Below are 19,998 nucleotides of genomic sequence, written 5' to 3' on the forward strand. Positions count from 1 at the left end.
CTTAAAGTCATAAGTGCAACTTCTCTCACTGCTGCTCTTGTCGTGTCGTCATGAGTAGCTCTGGCCATGGCTTTTTGCATGTAGATCTTTTCAGGTGAGATAGAGCACCCTAAAATTTAAATCTCTGGGGCACTTGACTTAACTAAAGGGTGGCTGTCTCTGGGCCTGAACTCAGACTCCATTCTGAGAAGTCTGCTCTACTCTAAGAAGTTAAACTTTAAACAGGTTCTGTTGAATGTAAAAACACTGAAGAAACTTGTAAAACAGGTTTAACCTGGCATCTAAGGAAAGATTTCTTTGTAACCAAGGAACCTTGGCACAAACAATGTATTTAACCTCTATGTGTTCGGAAAGGAATATCTTGCAATCATCTTTATGATCGATCTGTGAACCTGTTGCAGTTACTAAGAAGTAACTAACCAATGGATTACATGTCATCAAGCAAGTAACTAGTCAACAAAGCTCACATATCACTAAGTGATATCTAGTTAACAAAGACTGAGCAGGCAATCCAATATACCAATTACACCTTATGCACCAGTCATCACCCCAGTCCCACTTTTGTTAACCCACCTTTGACTTTTAAAAATGACAATGTAACCGGTCCAGGTTTTTCTATTGTGTTTGTTTCCTTCCATAAAAGAATATTAATCAACTCTTAACTGTGCTTTCTTGGATTCTGCTAGTCTCTTGTGCCCAGTGCACATTGGCAGATCCCATCATTTGAATGATTTGCCACTGTCTTTGTCTTGGCTTAATAAAAACCTCTTCTGATTAAATTTGAGTTTGGGGTAGTTTTCCCCTACAACACAGATGTGAGTTAGCCATGAGTCCCATAGAGGGAGCATACTGAATTCTCTTAGAGGTCTTCTTGAAGCCCATCTCATAAGCTTGGTGTGAGAATGATGTTTTTCTCAGCCTTCCCCCAGTGAGGCAGAGTGAAAACACAATCACAGCACACCCACACATTTTCCAAACAAGTGCTTTTCCTTGGCTTCTTTAGCCTTAATTCTTTTATGCCTTCAAGTAGGAGCAAGGCTAAATGTTTCAAAACACATTTTGTGGTCACCTTCTTTGCTAATCCTGCATGGTGGTCAGTGTCTCACTTGAGAATGTGGGAGTTAATGAGACTTAGTGTTCTATCCTCTGCCTTTTGAGGCTTCAGCCGAAACCGATCAATCTTGCTGTATGGGCATCAGGCCATTCCCTTTTAGGTATTATGAGGGAGCTTTGGAACGGAAACCAGATCCAGGAAGGTGTTAACGTTTAGTTAGTATAACAAGACTACAGCTACAATTTCAAAAAATAATGCAGTTAAAGTCATGTTAAACGGGAGAGTTACGTACCTGCAAACTAGGATTTTAATCTTAAACAAAAACAAAGAAATGCTCAGGTTTGACATGCATAAACTTGTTTAGTTTATTGTAAGGTAGTCATGGCAAGGCATGCAAATAAGACCGCAAGACATTCATTTAGAATCTGAGAATCAGAATTAACAATTACAATTACAATTGTTGTTCAATGGTTAGAGTCCCAAAATTTAGACTTCAGGTTTTTATCTTTTATGAGTGGTCTTGGGAGGAAGGTTTCACCATGGCCCAAATTCAGCAGAGGTCCCTCATAGCTATGGGTGAGGTAGGCGGAGGTCTTGGGAGGGAGTCAAACTCTAGAGGGAAGTTCCGTCTCTGCCTTCTCTCAGTGAGCGTCATGGATTAAATTTTGTCCACCCAAAAATGTGTGTATCAATTTGGCTGGGCCATGATTCCCAGTATTGTGTGGTTGTCCTCCATTTTATGATTGTAATTTTATGTTACGGATGATTAGAGTGGGAATGTAACACCTTTACTAAGGTCATATCCCTGATTCAATGTAAAGGGAGTTTCCCTCGGTTGTGGCCTGCACCACCTTTTATCTTACAAGAGATAAAAGGAAAGGGAAGTAAGCATAGTGGGGACCTCATACCACCAAGAAAGCAGTGCTGGGAGCACAGTGCATCCTTTGGACCTGAGGTTCCTGAGCTGAGATGCTCCAAGACCAAGGGAAGACTGATGACAAGGACCTTCCTCCAGAGCTGACAGAAAGAGAAAGCTGACACCCTGAATTTGGAGTTGTAAACTACTAGACTGTGAGAGAATAAATTTCTCTTTGTTAAAGCCATCCGCTTGTGTTATTTCTGTTATAGTAGCACTAGATGACTAAGACAGTGAGTGAGCAAAAATTCAGGTTTACATGTGAATTTCTCACCTTGGCTTTACACAGTGAAGGCCAATGTGACATCAAAGACTACACTATTCCTCACTTATAGACTATCTCATTATCTGACATTTCACATTTACGACAATAGTAAAAAATCTACTATCTGAACTATTTTGCACATTAACAATGTATGTCTAACAGTAACAAATGCCAAGATGTGAGTCGAGAGTAATGCTGGCTCTGATGGTTAAGGCTATACGTCAGCTTGGCTGGGCCATGATTCTCATTCACTTGGCAGTTATGTAATTGTGTAATTTGGCAATTATGTAATGGTGTAATTTGACAGTTATATAATGATGTAGTCATTCTCCATTTTGTGATCAGATGTGGTCATCCTCCATTTTTGCATAATGCCAATTTTCACATAATGACCTGGTCTTTGGAATCTAACCATGTCGTTAAGTGAGGAATGGGTGTACTATATTATGTCTTGTCTCCAGGGTTAAAGATTAGCCAAATGTTGCATATTCTCTTCAAGATTAGAGATTAGGGAGGATGTTTAGCTTTATGTCTCAAAACTAGTTTAAAAAGACCAACTATGTTATGTTTCTTTTATCATAGCATGCTGGGTCAAAGTCAACTTAAATGTTGTTTACCACATTCTTCACATACGTCTATGTTTCTATGGTTAAGCTCAGAAATTTTCTAAATGACTTTGTAATAATTTACAGGTTTCTAATAATTTATGCATGTAGTTCTCTACTTATGATGGTGTTCTGTTCTGATGACTCTTTCATAAGTCGGTTCTGACATAAGTGGAATACCTCATCCTTTTTTTAATTTTCATTATTATTGCATTTTATCATCAGTATCTTTATAAATCTGATCTTTGTTTTTGGGGATTGGAAATATTATGTATAAACTTACAGATACATTTTTAACATTATATGTAGTACATATTACTAATAATAAATGTACAAAAAAAAAAATCCAGACTGCCATAAGTGCAGTTTGTCATAACTTGACTATGTCATACGTTGGTGACTACCTGTAGTTAATGTTAGACAGCCTCATAAATGTAGACATATTTCTATTTCTGAGTTCATATTATGAGTGATTATACATATATATTTTGAAAGCATAATAATGACATACCATATGTGATTTGAAAGCATTATAGAAACATACAGAACAATACCCCTCATGTAGACTAAACAAGGTGGAGATACTTAAGGAGAAAATCAGCTGCATCATTGTCTATTTTTCGTCTCCATTTCTCTCTGACCCACCCAACATTCAGAAGACAAGCACCCATTCTTCCCCTTCAGCAGATCCAGCAGAAACTGATATCAGAGCTCTTCTTTAGTTCTATAGAATCAGCAGAAAGTGATCTGAGAAAACAACTAACATCAAATTGACATCTGAAAGGGCTGAAAATGTTCAAGTAACAAGAAGTTAGTATGCGTTGAGACTTTATTATTCTATAGGAAGGACTTGGTGTCTCAGAGAAGGGGAGGGGTCACTGGATGAAGAAGATCTAAAAAGGAGTCAAGTGCAGAAGAGAGAGTGAGAAAAAGAAAAAGGGGTAATTAGTGAATAAATGAGTATCCATGGCAAGTACCCTATACAGTCTTAAGCCATAAGATGGCATGATATACAAGACAATGAGTAATATCAGTAATACCAGGGTACAACTACTGGTCCACCACTCTGTATGACTCTGAGGCATGTACCTGAATCCTTCTATGAAAGAAATTGCTTAAACTCCATTTAGAGTCCAGAGCATTTTCAATTTTGGGAAGTTAAGCAATGAGGCATTTAGAATGAGGAGGGAGGAGGGAGTATCCTGGCTTTATGACCCTCTGTAAATGATCAGCTGTCCCCTCACTGTGGAGATCTGGGGAGTGAGGAGCATCAATCAGCAGATGATTACCCAATTATAGACTCTTAAGACCAGATAATCCATTTCCCACTTCTCTGAGGTAATTTCTGTGGATATGAAAAACAAGAACACCTTAGGGCTCACAAGGATTACATTTCAGATCTCTTTGGGAGAACAATAGATCAAATGTAAACACACCTGGAGGACAGTATCATGATGTTAGAGCCAACTAAAAAATTGAACCAATCACGGTCCAGGCATGAAAATGATTCCCATACAAGATAGTTTGATAGCGAGAAGTTAAAAGGGATAAAGGTGTAGGAAAAACAGAAACTGCAAAATTGGACCAATGAGGCAATCCTAAAGTTAGCCACAGTTGAGATCCTCCACTATCCTATGGCTAGAGGAAAAATAGGAGTATTCGGTGTGAACACAAATCCAAAAAAAAAAAAAAAAAAATTGTTATCCAGTGAATTAGGACTCCTGGCAACCCTATGTGTATCAGAGTAGAACAGTGCTCCATAGGGTTTTCAATGGCTGATTTTTCAGAAGTAGATTGCCAGGGCTTTTTTCAAGGCCCCTTTGGGTAGATTTGAACTGCCAGCCTTGAAGTTAGCAGCCACGTGCATTAACTGTACTGCCCAGGAGCAAGTTATAGTGTCCAGGAACTGGATACAGTGGGACTTCCAAATAAGAATTGAGTACTCAGAGGCAGGTGCTTTACTCCCAGAGAGAAAATCACTGAGGAGATGGAGCCACTGCTGGAGCCAAAAGAGAGTGGGGGAGAAAGGTCCTGAGATCTCCTTTTCTCCCATCTACCACTGTCCCACAAGAGACTTGCACTGACTGAAAATAGCCAGAAGCCAGAAAGTCTGGAAAATATTTGCAAGGAATAGCGTTGATTGATACAGAACAGAGTAAAGAAAAGAAGAAGGAATGGATCTCAGTGTGGAGAGGATAATGACAGGCGCAAAAGTTAAGCAAAACATTGTTCAGTCTCCCAAGTTAAAAGTGAATGATCAAGTCTGAGTCACTGGTCATAGGACTAATAATTTTGATCTTTATTTTACGAGGCTACAAATTTGATTTTGTAAGGCAAAAGTTATATAGTCTACTATTTATGTACATTCCATGTCAAACATTTTCAATTAATCTCTAGTCATCTCCATTCACAAGCAAGAAGAAAATGCAAAGTTGGTACCAAAGGAGTTAACTGGATACATGTTAATTGTTTTAAAAATAGATGTACTAGAATCAATGAATGACAATATATTTGGATACCAAGAGATAATGTGGATAAAACAGAATTTGTTATATCCTATAGAATTAAAACTCCATTAGCATAGATGGGAATGCCATTCTTGTTTATGTAACTATTAAGTCTGTGAGAATTAGTACAGATAGATAGATATACAGAGCATGCAGTGGCACGTACATTCTCCACTGGTTCCCAGCTGTGACCTTGAGGAAATGCCAGTCTCCTGGTGTTAGTCTCCTCAAATATAAATGTCTGGTGTCAGTCTCTTCAATTATAAATGGGGATAATAAAACCTACTTCATAAAGTGATTTTGAGTTAGATGAGAAAAGTGTGGGAATATATTAATAAATTATAAGGTACTCTACAAATATATGACAGAGGTATCTGATTACATGAGAAGCTATTAGGTCTCTACTCATGTCTTTGTGCTTCATTTAAAACAGGAATTATCTTAAATAATAAGCAGAGAAACAAAACAAAGAAAGAAAAAGATATGAGAATGACCCTGACACTCACTCACTGTGTGACTTGGTTAAGCCACATAAATTCTCTTGACATTCCTTGAATATCCAGTGCTGCTTCTAAGGCTAGAAGAATGCTGGTCTGATTTATAAGATTCTCTCTTGGCAGCAGAAGAAGTTCACCTTGCAATATCCAGCAATCTTCTCAGTCTCCAAGCACATCTTTCTACACTTGCCCCGACCAAGCCTGCATGGCTCACAGACAGATAACTCACCTGCGCCAAGAAAGAGCTGCTGAAATGGCTTCCCTGATGCCCTCTGGAAATGGGGAATGGATCAAAGGCCATCAATAAGGGAGGGTTTGCATTTATATGACATAACTATAAAAATACATACCTGATAGTATTGTTGAAGGTTGCCATATGAAAATGGAAGTGATATCTTAGTGGTTTTGGAAAGATCCTTGGAAGTGGAGTTAAGACACTTAGGTTCAATTCCTGTTTGAGTTTAATAATGGCCATGCGTCCTCAATAAATTGCTTAATTTCTTTTTATCTCGGCTTTCTCATTTGACAAATGGGCAGTATAGAAATACGTGTCTGCATTTTTAATTTGTTTAGTTGTCAAATGAAATAACTTTTATGAGAATATTTTTTGCCAAGCACTATTTATTTAATTAGTTATTTTGTTGTTACTGTAAGCAACAACTTTTTAACAAGACCATGAAGACTTTTTCAGGATAACTTTCATGGATCAGGTAGTGTCTTAGTTATTTAGTGCTGCTATAACAGAAATACCACAAGTGGGTGGCTTTAAAAAACAGAAATTTATTTTATCAAAGTTTAAGAGGCTAGAAGTCTGAATTCAGGGCATCGGCTCTGGAGGAAGGCACTCTCTGTCCACTCTGGGGGAAAATTCTTGTCTCAGCTTCTGTAACCCTGGTGTTCTTTTGTTCCTTGGCTGTTTCTACATACAGTCGATCTTTCTCACACTTGTGCTTGCTTCTCTCTGTGTTTAATCTGTTCTTTTTATATCTCGAAAGTCATTCGGTTTAATACAACCCTACACTGATATGGAATCATTAACATAACAAAGAAAACCTTATCCCCAAGTGGGATTACATCCACAAGTATGGGGGTTAGAATTCCATCACATATTTTTGGGGCACACAATTCAATCTATAACAGGTAGGTAGCAACTTCATCACTTAAGAATTCTTTATTTGCTGATCTGATTCTCCAGGGAAAACATTTATATCATAGACACTTATTTCTTTTCCTATCAAGCATCATCTTTCCAATAATCTCAGAACAACATCAAACCTCACAGATTAATGCCACTATTTTGAGATTTCCAGGCTTAGCTGGTTACTTATCACATTGCAATCAATCATTGTGTTCTGAGATAATTCATTTTTCTACTCGTAGTGGTTATTTCAAATCTTCATGTTCCATATGTCACCACCTGACTCCCACTCTCAGACTATTGCTTAGTAACATATCCAGCTATATTTGGTCCAATTCCTAGGCCTAAATTCTATTGCCTTGCCCCTGGTTCACATTGCTGTGTAGGGGATGTATGTCCTGAGGTTGCCGACATAACTTCTGAAGACTAATCCAAAGATTGTGTTCATGTCAATTGTTTCTTACATTGTATTTTAACTTGCTACTGTCTTTGGAGACTGTTCGGTTGCTTCTGTGAAGTCCACTGTTACAGTCAAATCAGTTTCCCCAGCCTCTGCTCTAATTTAGTATTTTCATACTTATATCATCTCCCTTTTCTCCTTGCAGCTGTGCAATTATCATACTTGTCATAACATTCCAGATGAACTTTGAATAAAGTTCCTAGTGACTATTATTTTAATTTGATTAGAAGTGAGGAAAAGCATAATCTAATGTTCCACTGAAGATGTCTTTCTGCTAGTAGGAGATCATACTAAACGTTTCCTGATAACATTTATAAATAAAACCCCATCTCCTCCTTCTCCATCATGTTGGTTTAACCCCTACAGTATGCTTCTGTGTCTCCAAGACACCTCAGCTCAATAGCAGAATCTCAAGCTCCTCAACTCCTTTATCAGTTCTAGTCCCTAAATTTATTATTTTCTCCTCCTAAATGCCTTCCTCATCTAGCATCTTCTAGATTAGTGTCTACCTTTATCCCCAGACTATGAAAGCTCAAACTCTCTTCACCTGGATTATTAATACCTGTGCTTTCACGTCCTAGCTTGTCCTACTTATTGAGCCTTTCATTACTGATACAGGAGGAATCAACATTTTCAGCCTTATAATCAGACAGGACATGGTATTGTGTTGTAGTTATAATCTGACATTCTCCTTAGAATGCTAGGGGCTATGTCTAGACACCCATTTCCTGCAGAATTAGAGCACCCATTCTCCTATTCACTCACTTAATAATCCTCCCTGGATATGCTTATATGCAGAGCTTCTATTCAGCTGGTACTCACTGGCCCTGCTCTTATCAGACCAGTGAGTGGCTTGATCAATGCCTGTCCTCTGGTTTGTTAAATAGTTTGTAAGTCACCTTTGAGCATAAGTATTACTAAGAATCATTCTATCTGGTTAAGAATCACAGAATTAAATCTTGTGACTCTGGTATCCTGAGTTGGAAGCCTAGTTTACCACTTTTATGTGTCTCAACTTGGCAAAGGTATTTAACTTCTCGCCTACGTCTCAGTTTTATTGTCTGTAAAATGGTAGTTATAATAATATCTACATCATGGAGATGTCTTGAGGATTAAATGATATAATCCATATAAAGTTGTTGATATGGTGCCTGGTGCTTAGTAAGCTGTCGATGACTATTAGCAGTCTTAATATTTCTCACTCCTAAAATTTGAATCTAAACACATTTAAATTTTGCTCACAATTACTCAGGAAATATTTTTTTCAGTTCTGGTTATAATGCACTTTCTTCCTATATAGATGACTCCACAAAAAAAGATCAGATTTAAGATCAGATTTACTAGATTGAGGAGCAGAGCCTGTAAGAGGTGAGCAGCCATAGTCTCAGAACAATGCTAATTGTCTGGTATAAGGAGTGAGCCTATGACCTTAGTTTAATTAGCACCATGACCTAATCTGAAAAGTCACCAAGTCCAAATCTCTGTGGACAAAATACAAGCCGGTGGCAAAGACTTTTCTCTGTGAAAAGGAAAATCCAGTATGCTACTGGGGACAAGAAGAAGAGAAAAGGAAAGAGTAATAGGTTGGGATTTCAGCAAATTTTGTTGTCTGTACTGTCTCCTCCCTTATTGTCTCTAAAAGTCACAAACGGTGACCATGCCAAAATTTCTAAGAGAAAAGAAAAAAATATATACAGGGGATTTAACTTACCTCCTGGAAATAACTGGGCATAATCAAGTCCTGCCTTGCACCCTAAATTCAAAACAACACACATTTTGGAAATTAAGACCAATGCAGCAGCAAATGACACTGCATACAACAGTATTCCCAATCCCATACTCTATACCATAAAACCAAACCAAACCAAACCAAACCCATTGCCTTCGAGTGAATTTTGACTCATAGTGACCCTGTATGACAGAGTAGAACTCCCCCAAAGGGTTTCCAAAGAGCGACTGGTGGATTCAAACTGCCTACCTTTTGGTTAGCAGCTGAAAGCTTAACCACTGTGCAACCGGGGCTTCGCTCTATCTATAGCAGACCTCAGGGTCTGGATCGCCATCCTATTTCTCAGAGCCAACATTCCTGATAACCAGTAAGACCAGGTTTAAAAAAAGAAATAGCAGATGCAGTCTGCGCTCAGGAAATGTCACTGCACGCTCAAGAAATTCTCATGAGAAGCACAGTGAGGAGCTGACTTTTACTCCCAATTTTAGGGTGGTATGTAGCAGAATCATCAAGGTTTATGATCTGTCCCATCAAAATTCCATCCATTTTTATTTACCTGATGGTAATTGATCCAAAATGAAGAAAAAAGCAAAAAGAAAATAAAGTATCTTCCTGTCTGGGGCCATCTCTGAGGGAAGACTCTTTAGAATAGAGATTTGGATTTCTTTGAAAGAATAAGAGATTCATTTTTATTTGAAAGTAAAGAGATATGCTCTTGGTCAGTGAAGTGAATCAACAAAGAAAGCACATGTATGCGCTCCATTTCCCAGGATCAAAGGCTGATATTATGGATAATAAACCTTGGTCTACACATAGCCTTATAGTTTGGAAAGGCTGACTGGTATAGTTGAAAGAATACTGGGCAAGGAGTCAGAAGACGAGGGGTTAGATTCAACCCTGCCATATTAATCCAGGGACTCAGAACAAATTATTCATCTCACCTCTCTCAGCTTCAATTTTCTCATCTATTAATAAGGACAAATTCACATATTCTGCCTGCCTCTTGATGTTGTTGTAGAGATGTAGTATGTTTGTCATGCAAAGAATTTTGAACATATAGACTGCTTAAAAGAAGGCCTAGTACCCTTTAAGAGCTCAATAATGTGGACTATCAATTTACTTGCTTTCATTGTCATTGTTTATAAATATCACAGGGAAAAAGGGAGGAATAGCAATCATTTTGCCACATTAGTGCTGAATCCCAACATAACTTGGCTGACCAAAGTCATAATTACCACATCCTTTTAATGCATTAAGAGCATAGGTATCAACATTATTGTTCAGATCACTGTGCTTCCAAATAATTTCTGCTTATTCCCACCCTGTTGCCTGTGTTTGTAGAATATTCTGTTCTTTGATTTGGAATGAAAAACAGAATAATTAAAAATGTAAAATTGAAGTCAGACAGATTGATGTATCAAGTACATGACCTTGGGCAATTGCTTAACATTTTTGAACCTCAGTGTCTTCATTCTTTTCTTTTTTTTTGATTTTTTATTGTACTTTAGATGAAGGTTGATAGAACAAACTGACATCTCATTAAACAGTTAGTACACATATTGTTTTATGACATTGGTTAACAACCCCACGACATGTCAACACTCTCCCTTCTCGACCTTGGGTTCCCTATTACCAGCTTTCCTGTCCCATCATACTTTTTAGTCCTTGCCTCGGGGCTGGTGTTCCCCTTTAGTGTCATTTTGTTTTATAGGCCTGTCTAATCTTTGGCTAAAGGGTGAGCATCAGGAGTGACTTCATTACTGAGCTAAAAAGGTGTCTGGGGGCCATACGGTTGGGATTTCTTCAGGCTCTGTGAGACCAGTAAGTCTGGTCTTTTTTTGTGTGTTAGAATTTTGTTCTACGTTTTTCTCCAGCTCTTTCCAGGGCCCTCTATTATGATCTCTGTGAGAGCAGTCAGTGGTGGCAGCCAGGCACCATCTAGTTGTACTGGACTCAGACTGATGAAGGCCATGGTAGTTGTGGTCCATTAGTCTTTTGGACTAATCTTTCCCTTGTGTCTTTAGTTTTCTTCATTCTTCCCTGCTCTGGAAAGGGTGAGAGCAGTGGAGTATTTTAGATAACCACTTACAGGCTTTTAAGACCCCAGACACTACTCAAAGAATTAGGATGTAGAACATTTTCTTTATAAACTATATTATGCCAATTGAGCTAGATGTTCCCCAAGACCGTGGTTGTCAGAGCCCTCAGGCCAGTAATTCAGTCCCTTATGGAGTTTGGATTTGTCCGTGGTGCTCCCAAGACCTTGCACTGAACTAGTTGTCTTGGCTTCCCCAGTATTGTGAACTGTCTTAGCCTTTACCAAAGTTACCATTTATCTATTGTCTATTTAGTGTTTTTCCATTTCCACTCCTCCCCTCCCCTGTAACCATCAAAAATTGGTTCTTTTTGTGTGTAAACGTTTTCATGAGATTTTATAGTAGTGGTCTCATATAATATTTGTCCTTTTGTGACTGACTTATTTCACTCAGTATAATGCCCTCCAGATTCATTCATATTGTGAGGTTCTTCACAGATTCATCATTGTTCTTTAGCGTTGTGTAGTACTCCATTGCGTGTATGAACTATAGTTTGTTTATCCATTCATCTGTTGATGGGCATCTAGGCTGTTTCCATCTTTTTGCTATTGTGAACAATACTGCAATGAACATCGGTGTGCCTATGTCTATTCATGTGACTTCTCTTACTCCTCTAGGATATATTCCTAGGAGTGAGATTGCTGGATCATATGGTATTTCTATTTCTAGCTTTCTAAGGAAGAACCATATCGTTTTCCAAAATAGTTGTACCATTTTGCATTCCCACCAGCACGGCATAAGAGTCCCAATCTCCCTGAAACCTCTCCAACATTTGTTATTTTCTGTTTTTTTTTATTGGTTCCAATAATGCCTAGGTGCGATGGTATCTCATTGTCGTTTAGATTTGTATTTCTGTAATGGCTAGAGATCACGAGCATTTCCTCATGTCTGTTAGTCACTTGAATGTCTTCTTTGGTGAAGTGTCTGTTCATTCCTTTGCCCATTTTTTAATTGGATTATTTGTCTTTTTGTTGTAGATGTGTTGGATTTCCTGTAGATTCTAGAGATTAGACCTCTGTCGGATTTATAATAGCCAAATTTTTTTTCCCAGTCTGTAGGTTCTCTTTTTACTCTTTAGGTGAAGTCTTTTGATGAGCATGTGTTTAATTTTTAGAAGATCCCAGTTATCTAGTTTATCTTCTAGAGTTTGTGTGTTGTTGGTTATGGATTGTATCCTGTTAATGTCATGTATTGGGCCTCGAGACTTGATCCTATTTTTTTCTTCTATGATCTTTATAGTTTTTGGTTTTATATTTTGATCATCTTGAATTAATTTCTATGTATGGTGTGAGGTATGAGTCCTGTTGCATTTTTTTGTTTCCCTGCCCTCTGGCACCCTAGGTCTTGCTTGGTCTTCCCCTCTTTCCTTCCTCCTAGCAATCATTGTTGCCATCTACCCCTGGCAGGGACCAGGACATGGGCAACGGAGGGCTGGTGGTTGGAGTTGGGTTTTCTCTGTTTAGTGGTGTCTTAAGGCAAAGGATGACAGCAACCATCCCCTCCCTGAGCTAACACTGTCAAGGATCAGTGGGCAATTTGACAGGAATGAGTATCTTGCCCACTCTCAATCCAGATACATACTGCATCCCAGCATGGAGTCTGTAATATTCTTGGGAGTAGCCCGGTCGCTATGGGTCAGGGCTGAAGTCTCCTGGGAAGGAGAGATGCCTGATTTAACTCTTGCTGTGGCAAGGCACGTCAGTCCAGCAGCTGGCAGGAAGGTGAACCCGGCAGAAGTGGGTGGCAGACGTGGGTCGTACATGTTTGTGCAGAGTGACAGGGCAGGGCCACTGGTCGCCTGTGAGAGTCTGAACTTGCCCCAAGAGTATCTTCATGCCTGAGGGAGTGCAACATTACATAGCAAGTAAAAAATACCACTACAGGTTGAGAAAGAGAGAGAGACATTGGAAGAAGGGAAAAAGATTTATATTTTGGTAATTTGAAGACCACTTCTTTTTCCTGCTTTTCGAATAAGACCTTTTCATTTCGTATTGAGCCCAGCAAATTATGTAGTCTGTCTTGGCTTGGAGTGAACCTCTAGTCCTTGAAAAATAAGATGACTGTTGACCCCTTGTAACTGCCTTAAATGCAGTTGCCTGCTGTCTCCAGAATGAGGTGAGAATGGAAGGACTGCTCTTTTAGCAATCCACAGCGCTGCACTTTTCTTAGTTAGGTATTCATGAGAACTTAGACAAGATAATATAAATTCTGAGTTTAAATGAGAAGGTACTTGAAACCAGTGACATAAAGTAGAATTTTGCCATATTAGTATTCATTTCAGGGGGTCCAGCCGTCTTAGTTACTTAGTACTGCTGTCACAGAAATACCACAAGTACCATAGTTCAGGGGGCTATAAGTCCCAATTTAGGGTGTAGTCTAGGGGAAGGCCTTTCTTTGTCTATTTCAGCTTCTAGTAGCCAGCAATCATTAGAGTTCCTGGGTTTGTACATTCATCTGCCTCTGCTTGTCATCAGATAACATTTGTCTTCCCCTTGTTTATGCAAGCATCTTTATGTGTCTTTAATGTTCTTTACATAACTCAGAAGTGATTAGGTTTAGGATCCACCCTACACTGATAGGACCTCAACCAATTGATTGGTTACATTACATTAGATATCATTATGGAAGGTGATTGCATTACATTGTATTGGATTATACCCACAGGTATAGAGGTTAAGATTCCAATACATATTTTGAGGGACTACATTTTAATCTGTAATACCAATTGTGAGTCTCTTAGTGTCATGGATTGAATTGTGTCCCCCCAAAATATGTGTCAACTTGGTTAGGCCATGATTCCCAGTATTGTGTGGTTGCCTTCCATTTTGTGATTGTAATTTTATATTAAAGAGGATTAGGGTGGGATTGTAACACCCTTACCCAGGTCACGTGCCTGATCCAATGTAAAGGGAGTTTCCCTGGGTTGTGGCCTGCACCACCTTTTATCTCCCAAGAGATAAAAAAGAAAGGGAAGTGAGCAGAGAGGGGGAACTCATACCACCAAGAAAGCAGTGCCGGGAGCAGAGCACGTCCTTTGGACCTGAGGTTCCTGCACTGAGATGCTTCCAGACCAAGGGAAGACTTAATGACAAGGACCCTCCTCCAGAGCCGACAGAGAGAGAAAGCCTTCCCACGGAGCTGACACCCTGGATTTGGACTTGTAACCTACCAGACTGTGAGAGAATAAATTTCTCTTTGTTAAAGCCATCCACTTGTGTTATTTCTGTTATAGCAGCCCTAGAAGACTAAAACAGTTATGTTTGAAACCTAAACTTGTTAACAAATTAGACCGTCTGTGTAAGAAACAAATAATATGAGGTAGTGAGATAATATATAAAATAAATGAGATAGTATATACCTAAAAGTGTCTGAAAGTTTGTATTTTTTATTAACTTAAATCTTTTTAAGAAGAGTTTGGAAGAGAAAATATGTCTTTTCAACATATCATTCTTAACTGGATTAGTCATAATAAATAACCATTATGCACACACACACACACACACACACACACACACACACACATTACAGAAATATCATGGTTAGTGAGGCTGAGAATACATGGGCTATTCCCTAACAGTTTTTTAAATAAAAAATTTTATTTTTGAATAATTTCAAATTTAATGAAAGCTTACAAAATATTATAGAGTTCTCATATGCTTTCCACTTAGCTTCCTCTAATGTTAACATCTTATATATAACCGTGGTATGATGATGTTAACTTTGATCACTTGGTTAAAGTAATAGCTGTCAGATTTCTCCATTGTAAAACTACTATTTTTCCCTTTTCATACTCTATTCTTTGAAAGCAAGTCACTTCCATTTAAGTTGAGGCGAATTAATCTCCACTTCCTGGAGGGAGTAGTATCTGCATATATTATCTGGAATAATTCTGTTAGAAAAACGTGCCCCTTCTCTTGTATTTATTTTTCGATCATTTATTGATATCAGTATAGCGTAAAGAAGTAAATCAATGATCTTGTCCAGATCATATATGAAAGTCATGTTTTCAATACTACAGCAATCATTTGTTGTTTTTCATGGGTTTATGATTATTTTGACAAATGTTTTTAAGGTATTCCAACTTTTAGTAATATTGTTATAATAACATGATGAGGAAGGATGCTTATCTCCCTCCTCTCATGCTTTCTTAAAGAGGGCTATTCCACTCTCTATCTTATAAGGGGGAAGTAGTAAAATGGATACTTCAGGTCTTTCCACCGACTTAATCAATTTACTCCAAATTAAGAGAAAGAGTTAATCAAGTTGGTGGGAGACTGTAATGTTTGGAGCACATTTCTTCATGGAGGTTGGGTTACACTGTTAAAGGCACTGTTCTTAATTAGGATTTCTAAAAATATTTAGTTTTAGACATGTGTTTTAATAATTAAAATACTATATAACTACTATGTGTGCTTATATATATATATACATATATTATCTTGATTAAATGAGATTATGTGTGTAACATTTAAAGTGTGCAGTGGACAGTAAATTTCACATTTAAAAAAATAAAAAAGTTAATATGCTTGGGTTAAGCAACTTGCCATGTTCACACAGCTCATAAACATTGAAGCTGGAATTCAAACTCCATCTGACTCCAGTGCATCAGCTCTTAACCAATGCCTTCTGATATTATATAATTATCCTCATTTTACTTATGAGTAAACTGAAGCTATTAAGGAGCATAGTAGGGATTAGAAATCCAAACAACCTGACTCCAGATCTTTTGCTCTTTCTGCCTCATACATCTACAGTTGGTCATTAATATATGTCCTACACTCCCCTCTCTTCATTTACATTGTCCTTGGGAATTTTCCAGAGTCAGAAGAGCAATAGACTGAGTGACACCCACTGAGGTTTGTGAGTCCTACTCAGCAGAGCATGGAAATATTTTTATTTCTGATAAGCTTTACTGATCAAGATGGTCATTTGGTCTGGAGAAAAGTATAAATGTGGGTGTTTCTTGCCCTTTTCTTATGGACACTGTGCTGCTCTCTCAGGACCCTCCAATCATGTGGACCTTCCTGTTTCTTTTTGCTGTTTTCTTCTTTCTGGCCCCAGGTAAAAAAAGCATCTTTGAAGGGAAGGTTATCAGAGATGGTGGCCCAGAGAGAGGGTCTACCTCAGTGAGCACGCAGGAATGACAACCCTGGCATAAAAGGGCACCAGGATCTGGGGCCCTGCAGGAGAACATTTACCACAGAAGAAAACTTTCACCTAAAAACCTCCTCTATAAATCCTATGCATTTTTCCATTATCATCTAGGATGGGCTGCATTTTGAATTTGACTTGTAATTAGTTTGAAGAAATAAAGGAATGCCAGGAAGGATGCTTGGTCCCTAACTTCATGCTCAAAAAAAAAAAAAAAAAAAAATGTAAAAGCAATGGTAACAGCCTAAGGGCTTTAAAAAAATATTTGTGGGTGGAGATTAAGGCAGGTAAGCAAGAGAAACAGAGAAATAAAGAAACAGAAGAGAAAAAGAATGGAGCTTAGAGATGTTTATGTGTTTAATGAACACCTACTGTGGGCTCGTCATGACCTTAGGTGAAATAATAGAAATTAAACTGCCATCCCGTAATCATATACAGTAAGCTAGATATATGATAAAAACTTCACATAATGAAATTTGTTTAATTCTCCAAAGCTGGTTCCTTTAAGGGCAACTCAGTCCTAATTTAATGATATTTAGAACATTTGTGTTTGTTAGTTTGGAAAGTCCATTTTATGAATGTAGAAATTGAGATTCAAATAGGCTAAGCAACTTGTTCAAACTCATACGTAGATAGGAAGGAGTGAGGAAGGATTTGTGACTGACTCTGTTTGCCACAGGGAGAGGAGTTTAATATGTCCTCCCCCTTTAAGAACTCTCTTCACTTTCTGCTGCTCCTGGGAAAACACAATGGCTCCACTTGGGTCTTGTCGCAAACTGAGGTTTGAGACCAGTCTGATCCCAGTTTCCAGAGAGCTAAAGAAAGGTCTACCCACAGCCACAATGAGTCCAAATTTGTGCCAGATGTTAGTGATGTATTATCCCCTGTGAGATACTGAGAATTTTCACACCAGTTGTACACATCTCTGGTCTGTTTTGTAATACACCTGTGTGAGTAGACTCTGTGCCATAGCTATGAGGATCTCAGACCTACAGTAAACCATGTTATACTCATTGCACTGGCTTTGATGTAAACACATGGAAACAGAACCAGAGGTATCTTTTTCAGATTACTCATACTTATTATACAACAACAACAACAATATTATATAATTAGTTAACAAGATACAAAATTATATAATAGAAAATTAACATATCTAAATGAAACTATTAATGCGCCATATGCACACACACACATGCACAGACGCACACATACAGTTACATTCTAGATGGTATCTGTGGTGGCCTATTAGAAACCTTGTAGGCGTAGGTGCTTTATTTTCCCAGAGGCTGCCTGGGCCATTACTGTGAATTAGATCTCCAATTGGACCTGACTTTTGCTAGGGTAAGGTCCAGTGCTTCCAGCCCAAGATAACCTTACAGCATTAGGAGACTAGAGAGCATAGGTCTCTGCAGTTGGAGCAAGAGTTAACTGAGCTTTGAAATTTGGGGGGTATTTATACTTATGAACTTATATATTGATGCTAGACAGTATTAGTGTTGGTACTAATCCATCTGGCTGTAAGTTTTACATATATATGAATTAGACCACATTTATCAGTTGACATTAAATGAAATTTGTGTACATTTGACCCTCACATTACATATATTCAAATTAGATAACTCTAAAATGTTGACTCTAATAAGATGTGTTATCTGGTTCTTAGTGCAGCAGCTCTTAGGATTCCTACTGATACAGTAGTAAGGTCAGACCAGAATTCTATGCAAAATGACATGAGAAAAGTCTTGGAGGCACCACTCCCAACACTCTCCCCCTTCCTGCTCTAGAACATATCCTTTGCACATTTGTCATTTTGAGGGACTGTGCAGGAGAAATCAGACTGAGGCTTTTTAAACATTTTTAAAATTTCTATCTACTATGGTTAATGTTTTTTCTTTCCATATAACCCATTGCCAGTTACCACTGAGTTGACTCTGACTCATGGAGATCGCATGTGTGTCAGAGTAGGACTGTGCTCCATAGGGTTTTTAATAGCTGATCTTTTGGGAGTAAATTGCCAGGCCTTTCTTCCATGGTGCCTCTGGGTGGACTTCAACCTCCAACTTTTGGTTGGCTTCCAAGAGCATTAGCCGTTTGTACCATCCAGGGACTTCTTTCCATATATTTGTCTTTTTTTTCCTCTGATCTTATCTGTCTCCTCAACCTCAGGTTTTGTACTACTCTTAAGAGTATGTTGGAGAAGTTACTGACTCTGGAGGTGTTTATAGGAACAAGCTGATAATTACCCCTAACAGATTTTGATAAAAGAACAATAGCTTCTATTTCTCAAAAGCCCCACACAGTCTAATTCAAAATGCTGGGAGACAAATCTATCCTTGCTAGTCTATCACCCTGTATGACAAAAAGAAGTATCAGATAGAAATATTTCCTTTGCTTTCTCATTTACTGGCAAAGCAAGACACTACGACAGTTTGAAAATAAATTTTCACTAACTAGTTACATGACTGTACTTGGTAACCAGACAAGTCTGAGAAGAAAAATAATCCAGGTGGCTCCTTCTCTTGTATAGCCAGAAATGAATTCTTTAATGAAAAATGCTACAACTTACAAGGGAAATGTCAATCTTCTTGTGCTAAAAATGAAGAACTTGTTGCTCTCTGCTGGAAGAATCTGAAATGCTGTGTGAAAATCAAACCATGTAAGAAGATTAGAGAGCAAGACTGAAGATTTATGCTTCCCAGAGCAACAAAAAAGAATTAGCTTCTTCTCCTCTTTACTCTGGGCTCTGAGCTCTTCTTTAAGCAGATACTTCAATAAAAATAAATGACTGTCTTTTATCAATTTGTAGAGTGATTCATTTAGAAGGTGGATATGGCTAGCTAAATTTGAAAGTCCCTTCCTCCTGGCCTACTTTCTGTAATTTTGTGGTAAGAAAATACTCCAAAAGTAGTCTGATATTTTTCTAAAGGGAAACTAGAGAAGACTGTGAATCAGTAAAATTCTAGCTTGTGCTCAGGCAGTCAGCCCCAACTAACCTGTTGAGCTAGAAAGATAGCTAGCTAGATAATAGACCAAAGAATAATTCAGTTAAATGAGACGCTCTTTATTTCATCAATTCAAGGACTCTAGGGTGTCACACCTGTCTACATTTACCATTTTGACTCCACGCCTCTAACTGGGGCCAGTTAAATACATCTTATGTATTTGTCCCCTATCCATAAATCTGAGATCTAATTTGCTGATGGGCAGAGGTATTGAAAATAGCACTGTGATTGTCAGTAGCTCCAGTTACCTGGATCCAGGTCTTACATTGAATTTTATTTCCGTAGGAAGTAGGGAACTGATTAAATTACTTTAATCATTAAGGTAATTAACCCTAATGATTCCCTAATTTTAGTAAGGCAACCTTATCATGCTCTGTATGGTCAAGTCCCAGCTTTGGTTCCCTGGTGGGTCAGAAATCTTGCCTTTAAAAAAATAAAAAAGAAGTGGAGCCAACATGGTGCTATAGACAGAAGCACCACGTCAGCCCTCCATAGCAAAGACCCTAAAAACTAAGTAAAACGAGACAAACATCAATCCTGGAAGCCTAAGCATCAAATGAAGAGATAAAGAACCT

At 38.2% G+C, this 19,998-nt stretch overlaps 2 protein-coding genes across 2 annotated transcripts; one reads left to right on the plus strand and one right to left on the minus strand.

The window, feature by feature from the left end:
* Positions 1 to 5,945: 5,945 nt before the first annotated feature.
* Positions 5,946 to 9,812, minus strand: LOC111821587 (beta-defensin 12-like). Its single transcript, XM_023736762.1, has 3 exons — positions 9,728 to 9,812; positions 9,154 to 9,195; positions 5,946 to 6,073 (listed from the first exon to the last, which is right to left on the minus strand). Exons 1-3 carry the CDS (start codon positions 9,795 to 9,797, stop codon positions 5,946 to 5,948), a joined length of 240 nt encoding a protein of 79 aa, XP_023592530.1. The 5' UTR covers positions 9,798 to 9,812.
* Positions 9,813 to 16,279: 6,467 nt separating this feature from the next.
* LOC111821588 (beta-defensin 106A-like) lies at positions 16,280 to 19,103 on the plus strand. The gene is made up of 2 exons (XM_023736763.1): positions 16,280 to 16,328; positions 18,949 to 19,103. The coding sequence occupies exons 1-2, from the start codon at positions 16,280 to 16,282 to the stop codon at positions 19,101 to 19,103; spliced, it is 204 nt and encodes a 67-aa protein (XP_023592531.1).
* Positions 19,104 to 19,998: the final 895 nt, after the last annotated feature.

This window comes from Trichechus manatus, unplaced genomic scaffold (assembly GCF_000243295.1).
Source record: "Trichechus manatus latirostris isolate Lorelei unplaced genomic scaffold, TriManLat1.0 scaffold00091, whole genome shotgun sequence".
Classification (NCBI taxonomy): Eukaryota; Metazoa; Chordata; class Mammalia; order Sirenia; family Trichechidae; genus Trichechus; species Trichechus manatus.